Genomic DNA, 25,043 nt, shown 5'->3' with positions numbered 1-25,043 from the left:
TCACACTCCTTACATCGTGCCCACACAATTGACATGTCCCATCAATTGTGTGGGCACGATAAATATCATGTCCGTCCCTGATTGCTCCAGAAACACAAACATCAGACAAGCAGAATATTTTAAAAGGCTGTGATTCAGAAGACAACTGCCCACCCTCAGTTCTTTCCTGAGCCACAACACTCCAATTAGCTTGGGCCTTTTGCTTTGCTTCTGCTCTGAGTCATTATTTCGATTCAATTTCAATACAAAATTATAACCTTAAACTTATATCTCAATGCGGTTATAACAGTATATATATTTTTTTTCAGTATCGAGTATTATCTCCGAATATCGTTATATAACTTCGTATCTCATATCGGGTTATATGAATTAATTAATAATGTTACGTTTGTAAAATCTAAGTCATTATATGTATTTAGTTAAAAATTTAATTGACAATGAAGTTTAAGAAGATTAATAAATTTTACTGATTAATTGATAATTCTATACTATACTAAGCTAACAGATTTCTAATGCTGTTCTACATGTTTAGCTTTCTAGTTTTACCTTAAACCTTATGCTATCTAGTTCGGGATATACGTTGTGTTGAATAACAATTGCAGCAAGTTACAAATGGTAAATCTACGGACACTAAGTATTAATTAACTGTGAAAATCTCGCTATCTAAATTCAAAATAAATCAAATAGCTTGACTAGGTCTGTACGCTACTTATAGAAAATAATTTAATATAACAATTAAGTCAATAAAACGGCTAAATATAAATAAAAACTTAGCGTTCGCCGGAGCCACAAAAACTTTTAAAACACATGGATTGGATAACCTTACCAATACTAAGTAATAACCTATAAAATGTCTATTGAAGTTCAAATTAAACTAAGTACCATAACTAGGAATATAAAGCTACTTCTAGAAATTAAATTAAATGCCAATTTAAGTCTATAAAACAGCAGAAATTTAAGAAAACTTCCCTATTAGCCGGAGCCGTAAAAACTTTGCCTGAACAAAGCTACTCTCGTGCCCAGAGAAAGGTATATCAATTTGGTATATTGATAAAGGTATATAAATCTTAATGTCAAAGTTTGCAGATGATGCAATGGTTGGCAGGGTTGTTAATGACAGTTTACTACTGCAACAGGATTTGGAAAAGTTTAGCAGATGGGCTGAGAAGTGGCAACTGAAGTTTAACATTGACAAATGCAAAGTACTGCAAATAGGTAGCAGTAAACCCAGAGTAACATACCAATTGGGTGGTGTTACACTCAGGGTAGTGGAGAATGAAAGAGACCTTGGAGTAATTGTGCAGTCAGATATGAAGTTTTCTGAACAGTGCAGACAGGCTGCAAGAGTAGGTCATGGGGTTTTGTCAATGATACACAGGAATTTTGAGAGCAGGAATAAGGAGGTGATTATTCCTTTGTATAAAACAATGGTCAGGCCACACCTTGAGTACTACTGGTCTGGAAGCCTCATTTTAAGAAGGATCTAGAGTTGCTAGAACAAGTACAGAGAAGGGCAAAAAGACTGGTGAGGGGAACAAAGGGGGTACTCTTACGAAGAAAAGCTTAAGTTCTGCAAACTGCAGTGTCTGGAGACTAAGCACCTGCAGGGCGATCTGATTGAGGCGTATAAGGCCTTGAATGGATTGAGCAGGCTCGATACTGATTGGATTCTTCCTCTTGCTGAAATTAGAAACCTGAGGGGGCATAAACTGAAATTGAGGAATGACAGTTCAAATAGATGTGCAAAAATTTGCCTTTAGCCCAGCGGGTAGTTGATTGCTGAAACAAACTTCCATCTGTCATTTTGGAAGTTAGTATTAGCATATGATGCAAGAAAGCAAGCTTATACATCATCTGCCAAAAAAAAAAAAAAAAAAAAAAAAACCTTCCCATTTCACCCATCCATTCGCTCCAAATGTATGTTAGTTCTGCCTTGAATTTATTTAAGCTATCAACTTCTACAATGACAGATAGAAGTTTGTTCCAGCAATTCACCACCCACTGGCTAAAGGCATATTTCCGCACACCTATTCTATAACTATCTTTCCTCAATTTAAATTTATATCCCATCAGGTGATTAATCTGAGCAAGAGGAAAAATCCCATCAGCATTGAGCATGCTCAAACCACTCAAGGCCTTATACACATCAATCAGATCACCTTTTTTTTTTTTTTTTATGTGAACCCCAAACACGAGAGGTATTAGAACCTATAGTACTTAGTACCATGCTTGGGTTGGAGGTTGAGAATACGAAAGAAGATATTTGTTGACATTGGACTTGAACTTCTGTAGATTGTAATTTTCAGGAAATATGTACGAAGGAAGGTTGTTCCATAAAACGGCAGTTGAATGAATAAATGAGGAAGATGAAAAGTTGGTTCTGTGGGTTTGAAGTTGGACAGTAAATGGATGTTGGCTGGTGGCGGCACGTGTTCGGACTGTTTTTGAAAGAGAGAGTGGGAATTATAGAAGCCAATTCAGAAGAACAGTGCCCATGGAAGTATCTGTAGAAGAGGCATGCAGCAGAAACAGTACGTCTATGAGAAAGCGAGTGGAGAGACTCTGTTAGAGATGAATCATTAATTAACCTAACTGCCCTCTTCTGAATGGAATCAAGAAGCCTGAGAGAGGTTTTGGGGGCACCACCCCAGATGTGGGAACAATATTCCGTGGCAGGGTGGATTTGCAATTTATACAGAGTGAGCAGCTGTTTGGAAGAAAATTAATGCCGAGAGCAAAAGAGAAAACCAAGTTTTTTAGATGCAGAGGAAGCAATATTTGTAATGTGCTTGTGCCAAGAGAGATTAGAAGTCAGGGTAATCCCCAAAAGAGATATATCATTTTGCCTAGAAATCGGAGTGTCACTAAAGATAAGCATAGGAGCAGAAGAATCCTTTTTGCGAGATATAAGACAAGACTGAGTTTTAGAAGGGTTGAAATCAACTAAATTGTCTTTGCCCCATTGGAGAATTACCTGAAGATCGGCATTTAAGGAATTGGTAGCAAATTTTCGAGAAGTTCAAGCTGATTGAGCAGGACAAGGTTTCTCGAAATGGAAAGTGGAATGCAATGTGCTATCATCGGCAAAACTATGGATAGGATTTCCAGTCAATGGAAGAAGGTCATTAATATACAAGAGGAAAAGAGTGGGGGAAAGAACTGAACCTTGGGGGACACCTGCATTAGCGGAGAAGTTAGAAGACAGAGAGGCATCTACCATCGCCCTCAGTGAGCGATCAGAGAGAAAACTGGATAACCAATTACTAAAACCAGTTGGCAAACCATAAGATGGAAGCTTGTTTAGAAGACCTTTATGCCAAACACGATCAAAAGCCTTTGAGATGTCAAGAGCAACTACTTGTGTTTCACCGAACGTTTCCATTGAATTAGTCCATAAATGGGTAACATAAGCCAGAATATCACCAGTGGATCGACACTGACAGAATCCATACTGGTGATCGGTGATCAGACGGAAGGTTTCTAGGTAGTTTAAGAGTTAGCGGTTAATTGATTTCTCCATTACTTTAGAAAGAGTAAAAGTAATTGCAATGGGACGATAATTGGATGGGAGGGATTTGTCACCCTTTTTAGGAACTGGCTGGATATGAGAAAATTTCCAAGCAGAAGGAAAAACACCTTTGGAATAAGAAAGTGAAAAAAGGCGGCAAAGAATAGGAGTAAGTGGGACATGCTGTATGAAGTAATGAAATTTTTGGATATGGCGTACACGTGGTAAGAATATACCCAGATCCTTGGCATAACGTGGCCTCGACAATGCTCCGCGCATACACACTACTCAGACTCACTCCAGTCACTATCTGGCAGAGTAGAGGTAGCAAGATTATACACTAGCTGATCCGGAAGCCTCCTAGAGAGTTTCCAATAGGTTCGGTCTGGTGTACTAACTCGCGGCCGGCCTGCGAACACCGTTTTAGAGCTGTATCCTCAAAATGTAAGGAATATTGGATCTTGCCACGATGTTCATCATAACCTCAGAAGTCATCAATCATACTGCATGATGGAAGAGATAGGGAAGGGTTGACCGGAACTTAGCTCTAGAGACTAAACATGGGTTTCACCACTTCAAGCCTCCAATAAGCAAAGTGGTGGTATTTCACCGGTTGATGAGAGTCATCTACCACCTAGTACTGCCTGATAACATAGAGGGGCGGCGTTCCTCCATGTGGTGTGGGCGCCACACCTCGACCCCTGCTTACATTGGTTCACACCTGGATGGTCACCCACCATGTACTTGTGCATGGAGGTTATACCCAGATTACTAACAGTCCCACCATCGTGAAGGTGCAAGCACAGGATTTGGATGTCACAGACCGTCCGGACTTCACCGAAATTGGGTCCACTTGACTTGAGTGTCACCCGAATATCAGTTCCATCAGCGTTTTAGACTCTCAGGTAGCAAGTACAGCTTGTCTGGCATATCTGAGAGAATGTCTGTGACAACCTCAGCCTCCAGACACTGTAATTTGCAAAACTTAAGCCTTTCTTTGCAAGCGCTTCCATGTTCTCATTCCATAAACTCCACATCCTTCCTAAAATGGGGCCTCCAGACTTATATACAGTACCCAAGGTGTAGCCTGACCATCCTTATAAAGGGGATAATTACCTTCTTATCCCTGCTAGAAAAATTCCTGTATGTCATTGACAAAACACCATGAGCTACTCCTGCAGATCGTCTGCACTGATCAGAAAACTTATGTTTCCCCTTCTCAAATTTTGTGGGCTCTTAAACTAAATGATTTTAGTACTCTGATCTTTGTACAGCGGGAGTGGAATGATTTATGATTCAAGACAATGCCTGTATCTGTTGGTTTCTTATAGACTTCCATTTGTATTTCTGTGGATTTTCTGGTAAGTAGTGTCCAAGAAAGGTAGGTTGCCTTTTTTTTTCAATTGCCATTTCGAATTTTATATTCTTGTGGAAGCTGTTGAGAGTATTTTAAAATATCTGTTCACTTCTACTGCTCCATGGCCCCATGCCACATATAAGCTTCAGCTCAGGTGGTGGGTGTCTTAATGGTATTTTGAATGCCCCATGGCCCCAGATAGGAATTATGTTCTCCATCTATCTGCTCAGTTACAAAATTAATTTTGTAACTGAGCTGTGAATATGAATATTTCCAACATGAATAGAGAAGGGGCCCATGCTTAGGCCAGAGGTTTAGGAGTAGTATTAGTAGTGGCAAGGGATGAAAAAAAAAAACAAGCTTATGAAGCTTCATTTGAGAAAAAAAAACAAAAAAAAAACAGTTTGTCTAGTTCTTCCTTCAATTTATTCAAACTACCGACTTATTAGCATTAGCATTAGTTGAGGCATATGATGCAAGAAAGCAAGCTTATACAGCATCAGCCAAAAAAAAAAAAAAAACTTCCCATTTCACCAATCCGGTCACTCCAAATGTTTGTCTAGTTCAACCTTAAATTTATTTAAGCTATCAACTTCCACAACAACAGATGGAAGTCTGTTCCAGCAATTAACTACCCACCAACTAAAGGCAAACTTCCGCACATCTATTCTAGAATTTTCTTTCCTAAATTTGAATCTATGCCCCTTCGGGTTCTTAATCTGAGCAAGCAGAAGTATCCCATCAGCATTGAGCCTGCTCAAACCATTCAAAGCCTTATACACCTTGATCAGCTTATGACTAGAGACTAGGCACCCTCGCAGGTGCCTAGTCTCCAGATGCTGTAACTTGCAGAACTTAAGCATCCCCCCCCCTTTTCCTCTCACCAGTCTTATTGCCCTTCTCTGTACTCATTCTAGCAACTCTACATCCTTCCTAAATGAGGCCTCCAGACCTGTATATGGTGTTCAAGGTGTGGCCTGACCATTGCCTTATACAAAGGGATAATCACCTCCTTGTCTCTGCTAGCACAATTCCTATATGACCTGCTCTGGCAGCCCATCTGCACTGCTCAGAGAACTTCATATCTGACTTCACAATTACCCCAGATCTTTTTCATTCTCCATCTCTCTGAGTGTAGTACTACAGTTGATACATTTCTCTTGGATTACTGCTACCTGTATGGAGTTCTTTGCATTTGTCAATGTTAAACTTCAGTTGCCACTTCTCAGCCCATATGCCTAACTTTTCTAGATCCTGTTGCAGTAACATACTGCTTTACTCTCATTAACAACCCTGCCAACCTTTGTATCATCTGCAAACTTGGACATTAAGCCTGATATACCTTCATCGTTATCATTGATAAATACACAAAACAGCAATGGGTCCAGCACCGAACCCTGGGAGACTCTGCTAATAACATTAGTCCACATAGAGCAGTGTCCATTTATTACCTCTCTGCTGTCTCCCACTCAACCATCCCTTTATCCATTGCAGTAACTTGCCCTTAATGCAATACCTCTCCAATTTGTACAACAGTCTTCCATGTGCAACAGTATCAAAAGCTTTCCTGAAATCCAAGTATATGATATCAAAATTAATTTTTGCATCCAGTTCCTTTGAAATATACAACAGATGGAAGGTTTGTTTCAACAATGAAGAGACAATCATCCTTTCTCAATTTGAATTTATGCCTTCCCACATATATAGTCTGAGCAAAAGGAAGGATTTCATCAGCACAGTGCTTGCTCAGTCCATTTTCAAAGCCTTAATAGTACGGATAGTAGGACTTGTTGAAGGAGAAATACGCTTCTAACACTGACAGATCAATGAGTTCTAATACATCCGAGACTTGTAATGGTCTTGCTTTACCATGGTAGATGTGGCTGTCTAGAACTTTCAGGAGGCATGTTTTTGCTTCATCCATAGGTTATTGCTGTGAATATATAGTCAATGTCAAAAGGTACCAGGATGTCATTTGTATTAATTTACACATTATCATGTGTAAGATTTGTATTAATGAGTCTGAAGATTTGTATTAATGAGTCTGAAGATTTGTATTAATGAGTCTGAAGATTAAATCTTGACTGTTCTTCAAGGAAATACACCAGTTAATGCTCACCTCTTAACTTTCCAAACTACTCTCCAAATAAAAAATAATCTTATCCTTGGAAGGAATATCTTAAATCTTTCCAAAAATAATTTCCTGAAAACACAGAAACTGTGTAAGATTTGTTCTTTTGCTGCAATTATTTTTATGAATTACATTTTGTAATTATTTTTGGTTGATGAAAAAGAATGTCCAGTTTTTCAGTGCAATTTTTTTTTATATAACAATACTGAATCTTTTTATTCAGTTAATCAAATTCTAATAATTTTATATTTCATTTATTACATAAAATAGTTTTTATTTATCATTTATTTATTCATTTCACAAAAAAATATATTTAGGATAATATCTTACAGACAGAATATTAAGTTAAAAATTGGAATAGGATCTATCCATTTATATTAGGAGAAGCAGCAAAAGAGGTGAGCAAACCCTTGGCCATGATTATGAGAAAATCCTTGGATTTAGAGGAGATTCCTATAGTTTTTAGGTATTAGTTTAAAAATGGAAGAATTACCTCTATGGTGTCTTGCAGAACAGTGCTGATACTCTCTGTAGTTGGATAACTATAAAAATCGATTAATTGTATTCCACTCTCTCCATGGGTTCCCGATTCTGTGGTGCATTGGATCACTGATCTTGTCTACGAGAGAGTGGAATATAATTAATCAATTTGTATAGTTATCCAACTATGGAGAGTATCAGCACCGAAGTGTTCTGCAAGACATCATGGAGCTAATTCTTCCATTTTTAAACTAATTTACTTATAACGTAGAACTTATTCAGCCATTGCTGCTCTGTTATCCATTAAGTTTTGAGGTATGCAAATATATCTCAAAAGGATGATATGACAATTGTAGACGTGTGAGGTTGACTTCTATTCTAGGGAAAATAATGGAGTCAATGGTTAAAGGTGTATTGTAGGATCATCTTAACAGGAAAGGAATTATAAACATCTTTGTAATCTCCACCATTTGCTGATCCAGTTAGTTCTACTTTCTCATGATACATACATTTTAGAAATTATTTAAAATGTTGACAGAACATGGAGCACCAAATCATGTAAGTTTAGTTAACAAGTGCATGCATTTAAAATATATAATATAATATAAATAAAGAATTATTGTCAAAGAAATTAAAAATGACAGAGCTACAAAGCTCAATAATTTCTACATTATATATCAAATAATAATAATAAGGAAGCAAGATCGTATGTATAGCTTAGCTTAATTTTCAGCACTCACCTCATAGTAATCCGCTTAGCTGGTGGAGGGTTTTACCACATACATAGTGGTTATAGGATTCTAATACTTTACAGGGATTATGGGTTTAAAATTAAGTTATGGGCTGTAGAAAAAATTTTTAAGAAAGGAAAGTGCACCTTCCATGGTTGCCTAATTAAATTAAATTAAATGAAGAGAAAAAAAAGAAAGGAAAATATAAGCTAATAATCGCGCACGAGCGACTTTCGAGTTTCCTCGTCTTCAGTTAGCTATAGTGGTGGGGGGGAAGAGAGCGCGCTTGCGTTATATACGGGTTGGGTTCCCGAAATGCATTTCAGTGCACGTGCTAACTGAAGACGAGGAAACTCGAAAGTCGCTCGTGCGCGATTATTAGCTTATATTTTCCTTTCTTTTTCTCTTCATTTAATTTAATTTAATTAGGCAACCATGGAAGGTGCACTTTCCTTTCTTAAAAATTTTTTCTACAGCCCATAACTTAATTTTAAACCCATAATCCCTGTAAAGTATTAGAATCCTATAACCACTATGTATGTGGTAAAACCCTCCACCAGCTAAGCGGATTACTATGAGGTGAGTGCTGAAAATTAAGCTAAGCTATACATACGATCTAGTTATTACATTACAGCACATAAGGACTCCTTAAAATATCAAGAGTTAATAAGGAAGCATTACCTCAATTATAACATGTAGAACACTTCATGCTGACACTCTCCGTTAATCAAATGAGTATAAAAATAATTTAAATGAATTCTTTACACTCGAAGAGAAAATCAATGAACCAATGCACCTGGAATCATAGGTCCAAGTGGTCCAAAACCCGACTGCAAAATACATCAAGCCAATAAACTTTCACTGTCAATAGAGTTGGAAGTCTATGGACCAAAACACCACTTCTCCTATCAGTAAATTAGTAAAGGCTGCTTTTCTTCTCAATCGCAATTATTAAAGATCAGTAAGAGATGATATGACTGAGAAGACGATATGTGGTAAATGTCAAAACAGGTCAGTGGAAGACAAAACTGATCAGTACATGTCATAGCATTTGTGAGAAACTTTACAGTAAGTTTTACCATTATAGTTTAAAAAAAAAAAAAAAACATTAGTGCAATTCTGCCAACATCAGGCTGTGATTTGTGTATTGATAAAATGTGTTGAAGTGGTAAAATTCAAATATTTCATACACTCAGAGCATGCACAACTATGTGTTTTATAAATAAATTCAGTAAATTCATATGACCAAAGTGTTGTGTTTCCTTATGGCATTCAAAAGTCAGCTGGATTCAAACAGAATTCATAGATGGCAAGTTGCCAACTGACTTTTTGGAAACCGTTAAGTGAATATTATTTAACTTAAATATAATCATACATGTTAAACCAGTTTGTCATTCAGTAGTGCTACTTTACGAATAAATTTTTTGCTGCAGATTGAAATGAACTGGTTTCACAAAAAAAAAAAGACGTTTCTGGTACTTTTGGAAATCCTCTAGATCAGCAGTTCCCAAACTACTGAGATTTATGGACATCTTCAAAAATCAAACAGGTTTGCGGACCTGTGTGTGTGTGTGTGTGTGTGTGTGTGTGTGTGTGTGTGTGTGTGTGTGTGTGTGTGTGTGTGTGATAAACACTGGGGTTTTTGAAAAAAATTTCAGTTTTATGTGTGAAACAACTCAACTTTATTCTTATTTTTTACAGATATATAATAATAACTATTTATCATCAGATTGCTATACATAGAACGAATAATTTGAAATACGTATACAATTATATATACTAATCATATCGACAATAAGTAATATAACGAAATTCATTGTGATTCTATCAGTATATTTTTTGAGAAAATAAAACACATTATTTAATACCTTTGAATGTTTCACGAACCCCCTGGAACTGGTCTACAAATCCCTAGGGGTCTGCACACCCCAGGTTGGGAAACACTGCTCTAGATAATAGGAAAATGTTATAAAGAAAACTTTAGCTCAAAATTTCTGAAGAGGAAAAAGTCTACAACAATATCTTTCTTGAAGCAGTCATAATCAGTCAGTGCCTAACAAACGGCGCCTCCATAGCCAGGTGGGAAGGAGCAGCAGTGCGTAGCACACGCTTCTTGATTAGACGGGGGTTCGAGCCCGTCACCACCAAATACGGAGGATGCGGAAAGGTCAGGGAATGACCATCGCATATCCCGGAGCAATATGGCCTTAGTTGCTAATGCTCCTAAAAACCAAATAACAAACAAACAAACAGCCTAACAAACATTCTAAACAGATATCTACAGATAAATAAAAAAAAAAAACTAGTTAAGCTAATGTGTGAAAGCATATTGTACTGGTAAACTATCCTGTGGCTGAATTTTAATATAAAAATTAGTATGTGGGCAGAAAATTAAATTTCATTTAATTGTTAAAATCCATAGTCTGAATTTTAATAAGTCCCCTGCCCTTTTTTTCCTGCTTTCCTCCTGCTTTTTTCTGAAAAAGCTCCTGTTTTATTCTCTTGTTTCTAGTTATCTGGTCTCTGCTTTGCAAAAATCAAAAGATGGTGGGTATGTGTGTAAAGTATATACCAATAAACATCCTAATTTTAGATATGTTAATTAAAATAAAGACATACTGAAGTGCCCCTTACAAGTTAAAGGCCTTCCTTGCTCTATATAGTTACTACCTATGTGCAGTGTACAGGACTGGTACTATGCCGCTCCTGGAACAGAGAAGTTTTTTCTGATTTATTTTCTGTTTTATTAGCTTAAATTGGCATATTAACTTATTTTCTAGAGTAGTTTTATATTCTTATTTACGATACTTAGATTAAAGTAACTTAGATAGAGATATTGTAGGTATTACTTAATATCGGAAAGGGTATCAAATACACGTGTTTACCGTTTGTAAATAGCCACCATTGTTACGCAATACAAAATATCTCGAAATAGATAGCATAAGTTTAGTATAGTATAATACATAATATAATATTGTCAATTAATCAGATAATTAATCTTGTTGAACCTCATTGTCAATTAATCAGATAATTAATCTTGTTGAACCTCATTGTCAATTAAATTGTACTTTTAAGTATACATATAACGACTTGGGTTACGTAACATAAATAATTAGTAAAAAATAAATAATTAATACTTAACTTGATACGGAAGTTATATAAAGGGATTTCGTAGATAACACTCGATACTGAAACATAAATATAGCGTTATAACTGTGTTGAGATATAAGTTTAGGATTTTAATTTTGTACTGAAATTAAAATTTTATTGAAATTAAATCGAAATCATGACTCAGACCAGAGCAGCAAAGCAAAAGGCTCAAGCTAATGGGAGTTCTGTGGCTGAATGGAGAACTGAGGGGGGGGCAGTTGCCCTCTGAATCACAGCCTATTAAAATGCACTACTTGCATGATGTTTGTGGAGCATTCAGGTACGGGACATGATACTGCCATGGGGGATGTCTTTGTGTGTGCACGATGCAAGGAGTGTAAGGAAATCAGGTGACAACTCAGCATTGTTATGGCCCTATTTGAGAGCTTGAAGGACAGGGTGGATGCCCTTGAAGGATTAAAAGTGAGGGGCCCATCAAGCTCTCAGCTGCCCACACCAATGCCAGAGCTTGCACTTGGTCATCACGCAACACAGCGGCAGCCCCCCAAGGCAGAATGCGCTGGTCCCAACGCATTCTGCCTTGGGGGGCTGCCGCCAAGGCAGAATGCGCTGGTCCCAAAGGAACTAGTAGTTGTTGGTGACTCTATTATCAGGGAAACAGGAAACATGCTTTGTAAAAAGGATAGGTGGAACAGGACCAGGGTATGTCTGCCAGGGGCAAAGGTTGATGACGTTGTAGAGCGGATATCATCTTTTAAGGGCACAAAAGGTGATATAGTTGTACACGTTGGCACTAATGATATTAAGAGTAGGAGACCGGAGGAATTACTTAACAAGTACAGGTCACTGTTGAAAAAAAGCCGTGAATTAGGGTTGAATTTGAAAGTGTCTGCAATTCTGCCCAGACACGATAGGAGGGAGTATATGATGAGAGCCCTGTCGATCAATTCGGCCCTGGAAGGATTGTGCAAGGCTCAAGGGGTAGAATTTTTTTCAGCCTGGTCTGTACTTGCAAACAGGAGAGACTGCTTCACAGGGATCGGATACACTTAAATAGAAAGGGTGCAAGAATGTTTGCTGATGCTATCGAGGCAGTGTTAGGTGGGTCGAAAAACTGCTAGATTGGGGAGATACAAGGACTAATAGATTAAAAGTAGCCACTGGCAGAGGTGAAAGTGATTCTTGCACTGCTTCTATTGGAATGAGCCGCAGCCTGGAAAATAAGATGCAGGATATTTCAGAGACTGCTGGGAATCATTGGGGTACAAATAAACACATAGGTTGTATTAGGGTAGCTAAGAAAAAGAACAGGTGCATGTATACTTGCGTGTACACCAATGCTAGGAGTTTAGTAAATAAATTTGATGAATTTGAGGTATTCCTCAAAACATCAAAGGCAGATATTGTGGGGATTTCAGAGACGTGGTGTCACACAGATATAAGGAATGCAGAACTGGAATTTGGGGAGTACAATGTCTACAGAAAGAATAGACAGGATAGGAAGGGAGGAGGGGTTATGCTATTAGTTAAGAAATACATCAAATCCAAGAAAGTGAAGCCAGTCGACATTGCTGGTCAGTGCAGTGTCGAGTCAGTTTGGTGTGACATAAGCATTGGGAGATCAAAATTGAGAGTAGGAGTGTGCTATAGGCCTAATGACTCTGATGAGTATAATAAGAAACTGTACGGGGAAATAGAGTGGGCCAGTAAATCAGAGAGTCTTATAATGGGGGATTTTAATTTCCCAGATATTGACTGGAATTTGGGGGCTGGTCACTCAGGCTCCTCCGTAGCCAGGTGGGAAGGAGCAGCAGTGCGTAGCACATGCTTCTTGATTTGACCGGGGTTCGAGCCCGTCACCACCAAATACGGATGATGCGGATAGGTCAGGGAATGACCACCGCATATCCCGGACCAATATGGCCTTAGTTGCTAATGCTCCTAAAAACCAAATCATGTTCAGGAGGCAACTAGAGGGAGTAATACTCTTGATTTGGTTATCAGTAGTGATTCTTCATGCATTAAGAATCTGCAGGTAAATGAACCACTAGGTGGCAGTGATCACAGTGTGCTGAAGTGGGATTTACTCAAAGAGGTAACTACCATTAGGGGTAAAGGGAAGGGTTATTGCTTTCGTAAAGGCGACTACGATGGACTGAGACAGTATTTAAATTCTATACAGTGGGACCAACTGATGATGTTACCAACAGCAAATTCAAAATGGGAAGCATTCAAAGAACTTATCTTGGAAGCTACTAGGCTTTACATACCAACTAAGAAATATTGTTCAAGGTTCAGGCCTGAGTGGATGTCAGATGAACTAATGAGACATATGGCAGAGAAGAAAAATGCATGGGATACATACTTGTTATTGTTATTTGGTTTTTAGGAGCATTAGCAACTAAGTCCATATTGCTCCGGTATATGCGGTGGTCATTCCCAGACCTTTCCACATCCTCCGTATTTGGTGGTGACGGGCTCAAACCCCGGTCTAATCAAGAAGCGTGTGCTAAGCACTGCTGCTCCTTCCCACCTGGCTACGGAGGTGCCTTGGGATACATACAAATTAACACATGCCACAGAAGCCTATGATAGATACAAGTTGATCTGTAACCAAGTTACAAAGGAGGTTAGGCAGGCAAAGGCAGATTACGAGAAATCTTTGGCAAGGGATGCAAAGAAAAACAGCAAAGAGTTCTTTACTTATGTAAACTCTAGAAGGAAGGGGATGAATCAGATTGGTCCACTTGATATCGATGGGTCAACTGTTGATGATCCTGCTCAGGTAGCTAACAAACTGAATGAATATTTTGCTTCGACATTCACACATGAGGAGTTATTCAGCGAGGGGAATGCCAGAGGTGTATTCAACTCTGGCAGTAAGCTAGAGAATCTTGTAATAACTGAGAGTAAAATGGAGGAGAAATTGTTGAAGATAAATACAAGAAAGGCACCTGGGGTGGATGGATCTATCCAGTTATATTAAAGGAGGCAGCAGAGGAAGTAAGGAAACCCTTAGCCATAATTATGAGAGCTTCCTTGGACTCAGGGGAAGTACCCTTGGACTGGAGATGTGCAAATGTGACCCCAATTCACAAAGGAGGATCAAAGGGCGACACAAGTAATTATAGACCTGTTATTTTAACTTCTGTTCCTGGAAAATTAATGGAGGCACTGGTTAAAGAAGCACTGCAGGATCATCTAGACAAGACTTCAGTTATAGCTCAGACACAGCATGGTTTTGTTAAGGGGAAGTCTTGCCTGACCAATTTGATTGGATACTATGATGCAGTCACAAAAGAACTGGATGCAGGAAATAACTTTGATATTATATACTTGAATCTTAAAAAGGCTTTTGATACTGTTGCACATGGAAGACTGCTGCACAAATTGGAGCAGTGTGGCATTGTAGGCAAATTGCTGCTATGGATAAAGGGGGAGAAGACAGAGAGTGGTAATCAATGGACACTGCTCATCGTGGACTAATGTTATTAGTGGAGTCCCTCAGGGTTCAGTATTGGGTCCATTATTGTTTTCTGTATTTATAAATGATATTGATGATGGTATATCAAGCTTAATGTCCAAGTTTGCAGACGATACGAAGGTTGGCAGGGTTGTCAAGGACACTACTGACACTATGTTACTGCAACAGGATCTGGAAAGGTTCAGCAGATGGGCTGAGAGGTGGCAAATGAAGTTTAACATTGACAAATGTAAAGTACTACATATGGGAAACAGCAACCCCAGAGCAACGTATCAACTCTGTGGTACTACACTGACAGTGGTAGAGAATGAAAGGGACCTGGGGGTGGTTGTGCAGGCAGATATGAAGTTTTCTGAGCAGTGCAGACGGGCTGCAAGAGTAGCTCATGGTGTATTGTCGATGATATATAGGAATTTTTCTAGCAGGGATAAGGAGGTGATTATTCCCTTGTATAAGGCAATGGTCAGACCGCACCTACAGTACTGTATACAGGTCTGGAGGCCTCATTTCAAGAAGGATGTAGAGATGCTGGAACGAGTACAGAGAAGGGCAACAAGATTAGTGAATGGAACAAAGGGGTGCTCTTACGAAGAAAGGCTTAAGTTTTGCAAACTACAGTGTCTGGAGACTAGGCACCGGCGAGGTGATCTGATAGAGGTGTATAAAGCCTTGAATGGTTTGAGCATGCTCAATGCTGATGTGATTCTTCCTCTTGCTCAGAATAATCACCTGAGAGGGCATAAATTCAAATTGAGGAAAGACAGATGTAGGATAGACGTGAGGAAATTTGCCTTTAGCCAGCGGGTGGTTGGTTGGTGGAATAGACTTCCATCCCTTGTCCTGGACGTTGATAGCCTAATAAGTTTAAGGCTCAGCTGGACAGGTATTTCGAACGAACAGAGGGGTGAAGTGGAAGTGGTTTTTGTTTTTGTTTTTTTATTTATTTATTTTTTTTTTTTTTTTTTTTGCGTGTGCTTCATAAGCTTGCTTTCTTGCATCAAATGCCTCTACTAATGCTAATGCTATGTATTTTATTTAGCATCAGCATTAGTAGAGACATATGATGCAAGAAAGCAAGCTTATGCAGCATCAACCAAAAAAAAAAAAAAAAAAAAAATGCTCCCATTTCACCCCTGCATTCGTTCCAAATACCTCTCCAGCTCAGCCTTAAATTTATTTAGGCTATCAACTTCCACAACAAAAAATGGAAGTCTGTTCCACCAATAAACTACCAGCTGGCTAAAGAATAACCTCCTCACATTTATCCTACAACTATCTTTCCTCAATTTCAATTTATGCCCTGTCAGGTGATTATTCTGAGCAAGAGGAAGGATCCCATCAGCATTGAGCATGCTCAAACCATTCAAGGCTTTATACACTTCAATCAGATCACCTCGCAGGTGCCTAGTCTCCAGACACTGTAATCTGCAAAAATTAAGCCTTTCTTCGTAAGAGCAACCCTTCCCTTCGTTCCATTCACTAATCTTGTTGCCCTTCTCTGTACTTGTTCCAACAGCTCTACATCCTTCTTAAAATGAGGCCTCCAGACCTGTATACAGTACTCAAGGTGTGACCTGACCATTGCCTTATACAAGGGGATAATCACTTCCTTATCCCTGCTAGAAAAATTCCTGTATATCATTGACAAGACACCATGAGCTATTCTTGCAGACCATCTGCACTGCTCAGAAAACCTCATATCTGCCTGCACAATTACCCCCAGGTCTTTTTCATTCTCTACCACTGTCAGTGTAGTAGAACAGGGAGGAACAGTCACTTACTACAGCTTGCTAACTGATGAGGAAGGGGAGCAAAAATATTGTTACAGCCTCTTCTTGTTTTAAATTTATTTTTCAGACTTTTTCCCCCCACCCCACTAAAACTGTAAAGTTGATGTTTTTTTTTTTGTGCATAGTATCATTACAATGATCCTGCACATGAGCAGGATCTGCTCCTGTGCAGATCCTGCTTCCTTTTTGTGAAATGTCTTATAATTTGAGATTTTTTGGTATGGAAAGTACCAAATAATCCCAAAAACTAAAAGGTGACCACAAGCAACTCACTTCTGAACTGCTCTTCTTGCTTACAGAGGTAAAGCAAGTGAAAAAAATTAATTTTCCTATGTAATATTTTTTGTTAAATAATTGTGTAATTTAATATATGATACTCTATTTGAAATATCTGTATTGATTTCCTATAATTTTTTTTTTTTTTGTTTATAGTTGAAAAGGTGACAATGATTGCACACTTCCTTGACTCTGCAATGGTAAAAAATAGTCCACTTTTACAGTCATCACTAGCTAATGCATTTTGCTATTTAGTTCACTCACTGGATGATATGCAAGCTACTGTTTCGCAAAGGGCATTACTTTTATTGGATACAATTAAAACTTCATCATTGAAGGTAACCTTGTTTATTTGTTAAATATTTTGATTAGAAACATAAAATTCAAATGCAGATGATTTAAACCCCACCCTCTCTCTCTCTCTCTCTCTCTCTCTCTCTCTCTCTCTCTCTCTCTCTCTCACTCGCTCTCTCTCTCTCTCTCTCTATATATATATATATATATATAAGCATGTAAGTGTAAATAAACCTAAAAAAAGTTTGTATGGATGGAGGTGAGAATTACATAAAGTGCCAGGGACTAGAAGGGTAAGGATAGTAGAAAGAAGAAGTAATGTAGATATGAAAGAGACAAAAGAATGTTAATATCCTAAAAGTTATGATGAATTAAAAAAATTATTGGCTGAATTTACAAAGCCAATTTGGAGGTGAAGGAACTGTAAAGTAAAATTATTAATACAAATGATTAAAACAAAATAAAGTAAAATCAAATAACATAAAAAGTGGTGGAGCTGTCATCAGATATGGGTGGGCAAATTTAGTTATAGGTCGAATATAGGAAAGGCAAAAATGCACAGTCTAATGTAAGCAGAAGTAAATATTGATACATGGTTAGGTAATTCATCAGGAGACTACACCCAACCATGTATCAGGAACTGCATTTCTATACTTGTCCATAACAGTAGAAGAAATGTAAAATAAAGCCAAAAATAAAAAAGGTTAACACATTCTTTTATAGTATGGACTACCTTGTCCCAATGCAGTGTCAGTGGTATGAAAATTATTACGGTAAAAATAGGTAAAAATATACATATACAGGCAGTTCTCACTTTAAGAGTTTTCGCTTTACGAGTTCCCGGGTTTACGAGGTTTTTTTTTTCAAAGTATCAAATATCAACAAAATCGAAAATATGAACATTAATTGCAAAAAATGAATGTTAAACATTCATAAATACTGCATTTCAAACCACTCGCATAGCTATACAATACAGCATACCAAGCTTTATGATATTAATCCGTTCCAGAAACACCATCGTATCGTGAAAATATCGTAATGTGAACCCATAACACATTGTTTTTTGGCAATTCGTTCCACGACCTTGGAAGTTGGCATTTTCTCTACATGACTTCCTGAAAGGTCGTTTTTATAGTGTAAACTGAATTAGTTTACACTAATTCAAATCATTAAATGACTACACTTTCATCATTATCATATAAGGACCAATTTTGAACGGCTTTGTGATATTTTTCTAAAGTACATTTCTGGAAGTCATGACCATAAAACAATAAAAACAATTTGCACTTTCCGATTTATTGGGCTTTTCTGTTACTGCAAGCAATTATAAATGAGTAGTGAACTCAATCTTCTTGCATTTGTGAAAATACCGATAGCTGGAATTGTGTGATTTTTTACGTTATTATGTTGAAATGTGTTTCTCCTTTACTGAAATCTTCAATCATATAAAAACATAAATAAATTTTCAGAATCTTCTCTTCATTCCTTTTTTTGTTATACATGCCAATATGTATAGCATCAGCATCAATAGCTGCATTAATAAATTTTCTTATCTACTTCCCACAGGCCTCCAGAATCTGAACATTATATATAGATTCAGATATTGTAAACCTTTTGGACTCATAGTCTGCAACTATAAATCTCTAGCAACTAACATGGATAAATTTACACTTGATCCTGAAGCCCACGGATGTATTTGCCATCATGCTAACTTCCAATCCTTTGTAGATACACATTTTGATCATATTATAACTGGCAACTTAAATATTATATCCAACTAAGAACTTAGAAACATCATGTTGTATGGCTTTAACTTTAGGTTGTACACCAAAATCAGCCTTACAGTTTTCGAAAAGCAATTATATCAAGATTTACTCAACTTCTGTTTCAAGCTATCTTATATTCATAATATCCCCTTTGAAGCCTTCCAAGCATGGATCAATTCAGTATTAGCTAATATATTACATAACAGTATATCTTGATTGCCTCATGGTCACTCTTCTGCTGGTATTAAAAGCTAAATTTCCAAAATTAAACAACAATTAACAGCTCTACATAAACATTTTGTTATCACTCCACTGGACAAAGCCTCTAGCAACTATGCCATTATTTGTAAAGCCTTGTATTTCCAGACTTTAAATGCAGAACTTAATTCTACCTACAAATCTATCACCAATAACAGCAGTAACTAATAGCAACTATAAAAGTACCACAAAAACCCCTGGTTTTAGGTTCATCACTTCTTGTAAGTATAGTTATGCTCATAAGCCTGGAAAAGCCTTAGAACAACTACTCAAGCCTATTTTGGATATCCTGCCAGACAGCATAATTATAAATAACACTATACCTGTAATAAATGCACTGAATAATGGCAATATTATATACATTCAAACATTTGACTTTAATAATCTTTTTAAAAGCATAGATCTAACCAACTTAAAATCAGTCTTGAATGTACAATAATTATAAACACATTTTAAATTTCAATCCAGGATATTGGAACAATATAATCAACCTCTGTATTTCCAATAACTATATATTTGATGGCAACACTGTATACCTGCAATTCAAAGGTACTCCTATGGGTAACCCTGCTAGCTGTGTCATAGCTAACATATATCTATACTGGTCTGAAACCACCCTATCCTCAGATATAAGTATGTGCAGGTACATAGACAACCTGTTGTTTATTAACTACCTCACATTTCTACAGCACTTTGCTAGTATTTATCCTCCAGAACTCACTCCAGAAAGAACTAATAACAATGACCTTTCTGCCAATTACTTAGACTTGGACATTAGCATCAATAACTCACATACTACTATAAACATATATAACAAAAGAGCTGCCTTTAACTTTAAAGTGGTCAGTTTCATCCATTGGAATTCCAACATATCTAAAAAAGTACATTCAAATATAATACTCTCTAAATGCATCAGGATAGCCACTATATGTAACAACAACAGTCTGTTCTTAGATAATATCAAAAATCTCTATAATAAACTTCTTGGCAATAATTTACCTTCAGCCTTCCTTTATCATGATTTTAAGAATGCACTTAATATCATTAAATATAAAAAGCTGATTGACAACCATGCTGATATTAACAGTATAATAGCAGATTGATATTCTTTTTACATTCAAGCTTGTATATAATATACAGAAAATACCCTCTAGCCTCCTTTCTATTTCAAGGTCTAGAAAACTTGTGCCCACCGGTTAGCTTATTACAGGGATATTATATTTTTATGGTTATTTTAATTTTTTATATTATTTGGCATATTTTTATGACATTATTATAACACTACTGATTTAAACACATGAAACATATGCAGTTCCGAGCAAGAGGAAGAATGCCATCAGTATTGAGTTTGCTCCATCTATTCAAAGCCTTGAACACCTCAATCAGATCACTTCATAGTGCATAGTATCCAGATGCTGCAATATGCAGAATTGAAGCCCTTCTTGGTAAATCAACCTTTCATCATTCTCACTCTTTTCTGTACCGTCCAGCAGATCTACATCCTTCCTAAAATGAGGCTTTTGGACCTGTATGTAGTACTCAAGATGTGGTCTAACCATTTTAGCATTAATATTAGTAGAGGCATATGATGCAAGAAAGCAAGCTTATGCAGCATCAGCCAAAAAAAAAAAAAAAAAAAACCCTTCCACTTCACCCCTACGTTCGTTCGAAATACCTGTCCAGCTGAGCTTTAAATTTATTTAGGCTATCAATTTCCACAACAAGGGATGGAAGTCTGTTCCACCAACCAACTACCCGCTGGCTAAAGGCAAATTTCCGCACATCTATCCTACATCTGTCTTTCCTCTTGCTCAGAATAATCACCTCTCAGGCGATTATTCTGAGCAAGAGGCAGTATCCCATCAGCATTGAGCATGCTCAAATCATTCAAGGCTTTGTACACCTCTATCAGATCACCTCGCCAGTGCCTAGTCTCCAGACACTGTAATTTGCAAAACTTAAGCCTTTCTTCTTAAGAGCAACCCTTCGTTCCGTTCACTAACCTTGTTGCCCTTCTCTGTACTCATTCCAGCAGCTCTACATCCTTCTTGAAATGGGCCTCCAGACCTGTATACAGTACTCAAGGTGCAGCCTGACCATTGCCTTATAATACAAGGGAATAATCACCTCCCTATCCCTGCTAGAAGAATTCCTCTATATCATTGATAAGGCGCCATTAGCTACTCTTGCAGCCCGTCTGCACTGCTCAGAGAACTTCATATCTGCCTGCACAATTACTCCCAGGTCCTTTTCATTCTCTACCACTGTCAGTGTAGTACCATGGAGTTGATACGTTGCTCTGGGGTTGCTGTTTTCCCATATGTAGTACTTTACATTTGTCAATGTTAAACTTCATTTGCCACCTCTCAGCCCATCTGCTCAACCTTTCCAGATCCTGTTGCAGCAGCATAACGTCAGTAGCGTCATTAACAACTCTGCCAACCTTTGTATCGTCTGCAAACTTGGACATTAAGCTTGATATACCATCAATATTATTTATAAATACAGAAAACAACAATGGACCCAACACTGAGCCCTGAGGGGCTCCACTGATAACATTAGTCCACGATGAGCAGTGTCCATTAATTACCACTCTCTGTCTTCTGCCACTCAACCATCCCTTTATCCATAGCAACAATTTGCCACCAATGCCACACTGCTCCAACAGTCATTTGTGCAACAGTCTTCCATGTGCAACAGAATCAAAAGCCTTTCTAAGATCCAAATATATAATATCAAAGTTATTCCTTGCATCCAATTCTTTTGTGATTACATCATAGTATCCAATCAAATTGGTCAGGCAAGACTTCCCCTTAACAAAACCATGCTGTGTCTGAGCTATAACTGAATTCTTGTCAAGATGATCCTGCAGTGCTTCTTTAACCAGTGCTTCCATTAATTTTCCTGGAACAGAAGTTAAACTCACAGGTCTATAATTACTTGTGTCAGCCTTTGATCCTCCTTTATGAATTGGGGTTACATTTGCACATGTCCAGTCTGTGGGTACCTCCCCTGAGTCCAAGGAAGCTCTCATAATTATGGCTAATGGATTGCTTACTTCCTTTGTTGCCTCCTTTAATATAACTGGATAGATTCCATCCACCCCAGGTGCCTTTCTTGTATTTATCTTCAACAATTTCTCCTCCACTTTACTCTCAATTATTACAAGATCATGTAGCTCACTGCCAGTGTTTACCTCATCTATGGCATTCCCCTTCCTGAATAACTCCTCGTGTGTGAATGTAGATGCAAAATATTGATTTAGTTTGTTAGCTACCTGAGCAGGATTATGAACACTTGAACCGTCGATATCAAGTGGACCAATCTGATTCATCCCCTTCCTTCTAGAGTTTACATAAGTAAAGAACTCCTTGCTGTTTTTCTTTGCATCCCTTGCCAAAGATTTCTCGTAATCTGCCTTCGCCTGCTTAACCTCCTTTGTAACTTGGTTACAGATCAACTTATATCTATCATAGGCTTCTGTGTCACATTTCCTTGTACAATGGGATAATCACCGCTTTATACCTGCTAACAGCATTCTTGTATATCACTGACAAAACCTCGTGAGTTGTCCTGCCAGCCTGTCTATGTTGCTCAGAGTACTTCATATCTGACTGCACAATTATTTTATACTACCCTGAGTGTGGTACAACACAGTTGGTATATTAATCTGGAATTACTGCTACCGATATGTAGTACCTTGAATTTATCAATGTTAAGCTTCAATTGCCATTTCTCAGCTCAGCTGCCTTATTTTTTTATATCTTGCTGCAGTAGCTTACTCTAAGTACTGTCATTAGCATTAGCATTAGTAGAGGCATATGATGCAAGAAAGCAAGCTTATGCAGCATCAGCCAGAAAAAAAAAAAAAAAAAACCTGCTCCCATTTCACCCTTCCAACTACCCTGCCAACCTTTGTATGTTAGATATTAAGTCTGATATACCATCTTCAGTATCATTAATAAATATAGAAAAAAAAACAATGGGACCCAGCACTGAACCCTGGGAAGCGTCTTCACTAATAACATTAGTCCATGAAGAGCAATGTCCATAACACTCTCTGTCTTCTCCAACTAAGCCATCCCTTTATCCAGAGCAGTGACTTGACCTTAATTCCATACTGATCCAATTTTACAGCAGTCTTTTATGTTCAAGTACCAAAAGTTTTCCTGAAATCCAAGTATATGATATGTGAAAATTATTTTTTTTTTTTCAAACCGGTGCCTTTATTATGCATCACAGTATGCAGTCAGATTTGTCAGACAAGGTCGCCTCTTAACAAATCCATGATGTGTCTGTATTATAATTGCATCCCTGTCTAGATGGTTCTTCATTACTTCTTTAGCCAAATACTTCATTATTTTCCCTGGAACAGTAGTTAAGCTAACAGGTCTGTAATTACTCATGTCGACTTTTGATCCCCCCTTTTGTGAATTGGGGATACATTTTGTATATCTCCAGTGCACAGGTACTGCTCCTGAATCCAGATGATTTCATAATTATGGCAAATGGTTCGCTTACCTTCTTTGCTGCCTCCCTTCATATAATTGGATAGATCCCATCCATCGCAGGTGCTTTTTTATGAGTTCCGGTAAATGATGCAAGCTTAAATAGAATCAGCCGAAAAATAAAATAAAAATTACCGATCTTATCTGTCCATCCTTTCTAATAATACGTCTAATCCATCCTTAAATTTATTCAAACTACCCACTACCCACTTTCACAACTTCTCACTTACCACTTTCATTGCTGGAAGTTTGTTCCAATAATTAATTACTCTCTGGCTGAAAGCAATTTTTTCCACACTGTCCTGCAACTATCCTTCCTCAATTTAAACTTATTATCTCTCATGTGTCATCCAAAAAAAAAACAAGGACACTGTCACCTTTAGTTCATTCAGTCCATTCAAAACTTAGAAACTTCAACACGGTCTCCTCACTGGTGCCTGGTTGCTAAGAAATATTTCATTTCTTACTCAAGGACAATCTTCAGAATTGAAGATTGTCCTTGAGTAAGATTGTTACTCTTCTCCGCACCCTTTCCAACAATTTGACATGCTTCATCAAATGATGTTTACAGACCATCTGTAGCACTCAGAATGCTGTAAAACTATTGCTTGTTGTTGATTTGTTATTGTAACGAAGGCAAGAGTTTCTTAACAGGATTGATTGTGGCAGGATATTGCATGTAGGTGTTTCATGAAATGAGTTTTGATGGTGCAGAAGCATCTGGTTTTCTCTGTAGCCGAAATATTGAAGACCCCCATTTACTGAAATCAAAGTCATGACAAAGGTGTTTTGGGATCATGAAGAAATTAATTTGATTGACTTCACTGAATCCACCAGAGAAATCAAAATCACAAATATGCTACAAATATGAGGTTTTGCTGTATGATGACGATTCCATCCCTCACACTTTGCACAGATATGTCACTGGTTGTAACACAGTTGATGGAAGATATTGAACGATGCCAGATGGGAGATGTTGAAAAGTACCAGAAAGATGCTACTTTAAAGACCCAGACTTGGGCCTTTAAAGCAGAATCTTTCCATTAGGGATTTCAGCAGAGATATGCATGATCAATATAAAGTGCACCATTGGCTATTATGGTTCAGTCCTGACTTTTTTTTTTTTTCCGGAGGGTTTAGATATTCTCATCCCACTTTTGAAAACACACCTCAATAAATTAAGGTGACTTATGTTGAAAAAAATACTATAGATATGTATCTTTATTGTCATGTAATTTCTGGGCAGCATTGCATGGTGGCTTTTCTACATTTGTCTCCTCTTCATATTCTAAAAACAAAACTGTACAGAAACTTGAGAAAGGCAATTATGTATCGGAGATACTCTCCCA

At 37.6% G+C, this 25,043-nt stretch overlaps 1 protein-coding gene across 1 annotated transcript in view; it reads left to right on the top strand.

Moving 5' to 3' along the window:
* unc79 (UNC-79 domain-containing protein) overlaps positions 1 to 25,043 on the top strand; it is a 1,082,710-nt gene that overhangs the window by 488,939 nt on the left and 568,728 nt on the right. Inside the window, exon 26 of the mRNA XM_090389680.1 lies at positions 17,025 to 17,206. Coding sequence (XP_090245806.1) covers positions 17,025 to 17,206 — 182 coding nt within the window. The remainder of the gene's footprint in view (positions 1 to 17,024; positions 17,207 to 25,043) is intronic.

The sequence above is a fragment of the Mastigoproctus giganteus genome, chromosome 2, assembly GCF_048544385.1.
Source record: "Mastigoproctus giganteus isolate SK-2022 chromosome 2, ASM4854438v1, whole genome shotgun sequence".
In the NCBI taxonomy this organism is placed as follows: Eukaryota; Metazoa; Arthropoda; class Arachnida; order Uropygi; family Thelyphonidae; genus Mastigoproctus; species Mastigoproctus giganteus.
The sequence above is the reverse complement of the archived record's forward strand: the minus strand, read 5'-3'. Positions and strand labels throughout refer to the sequence as shown.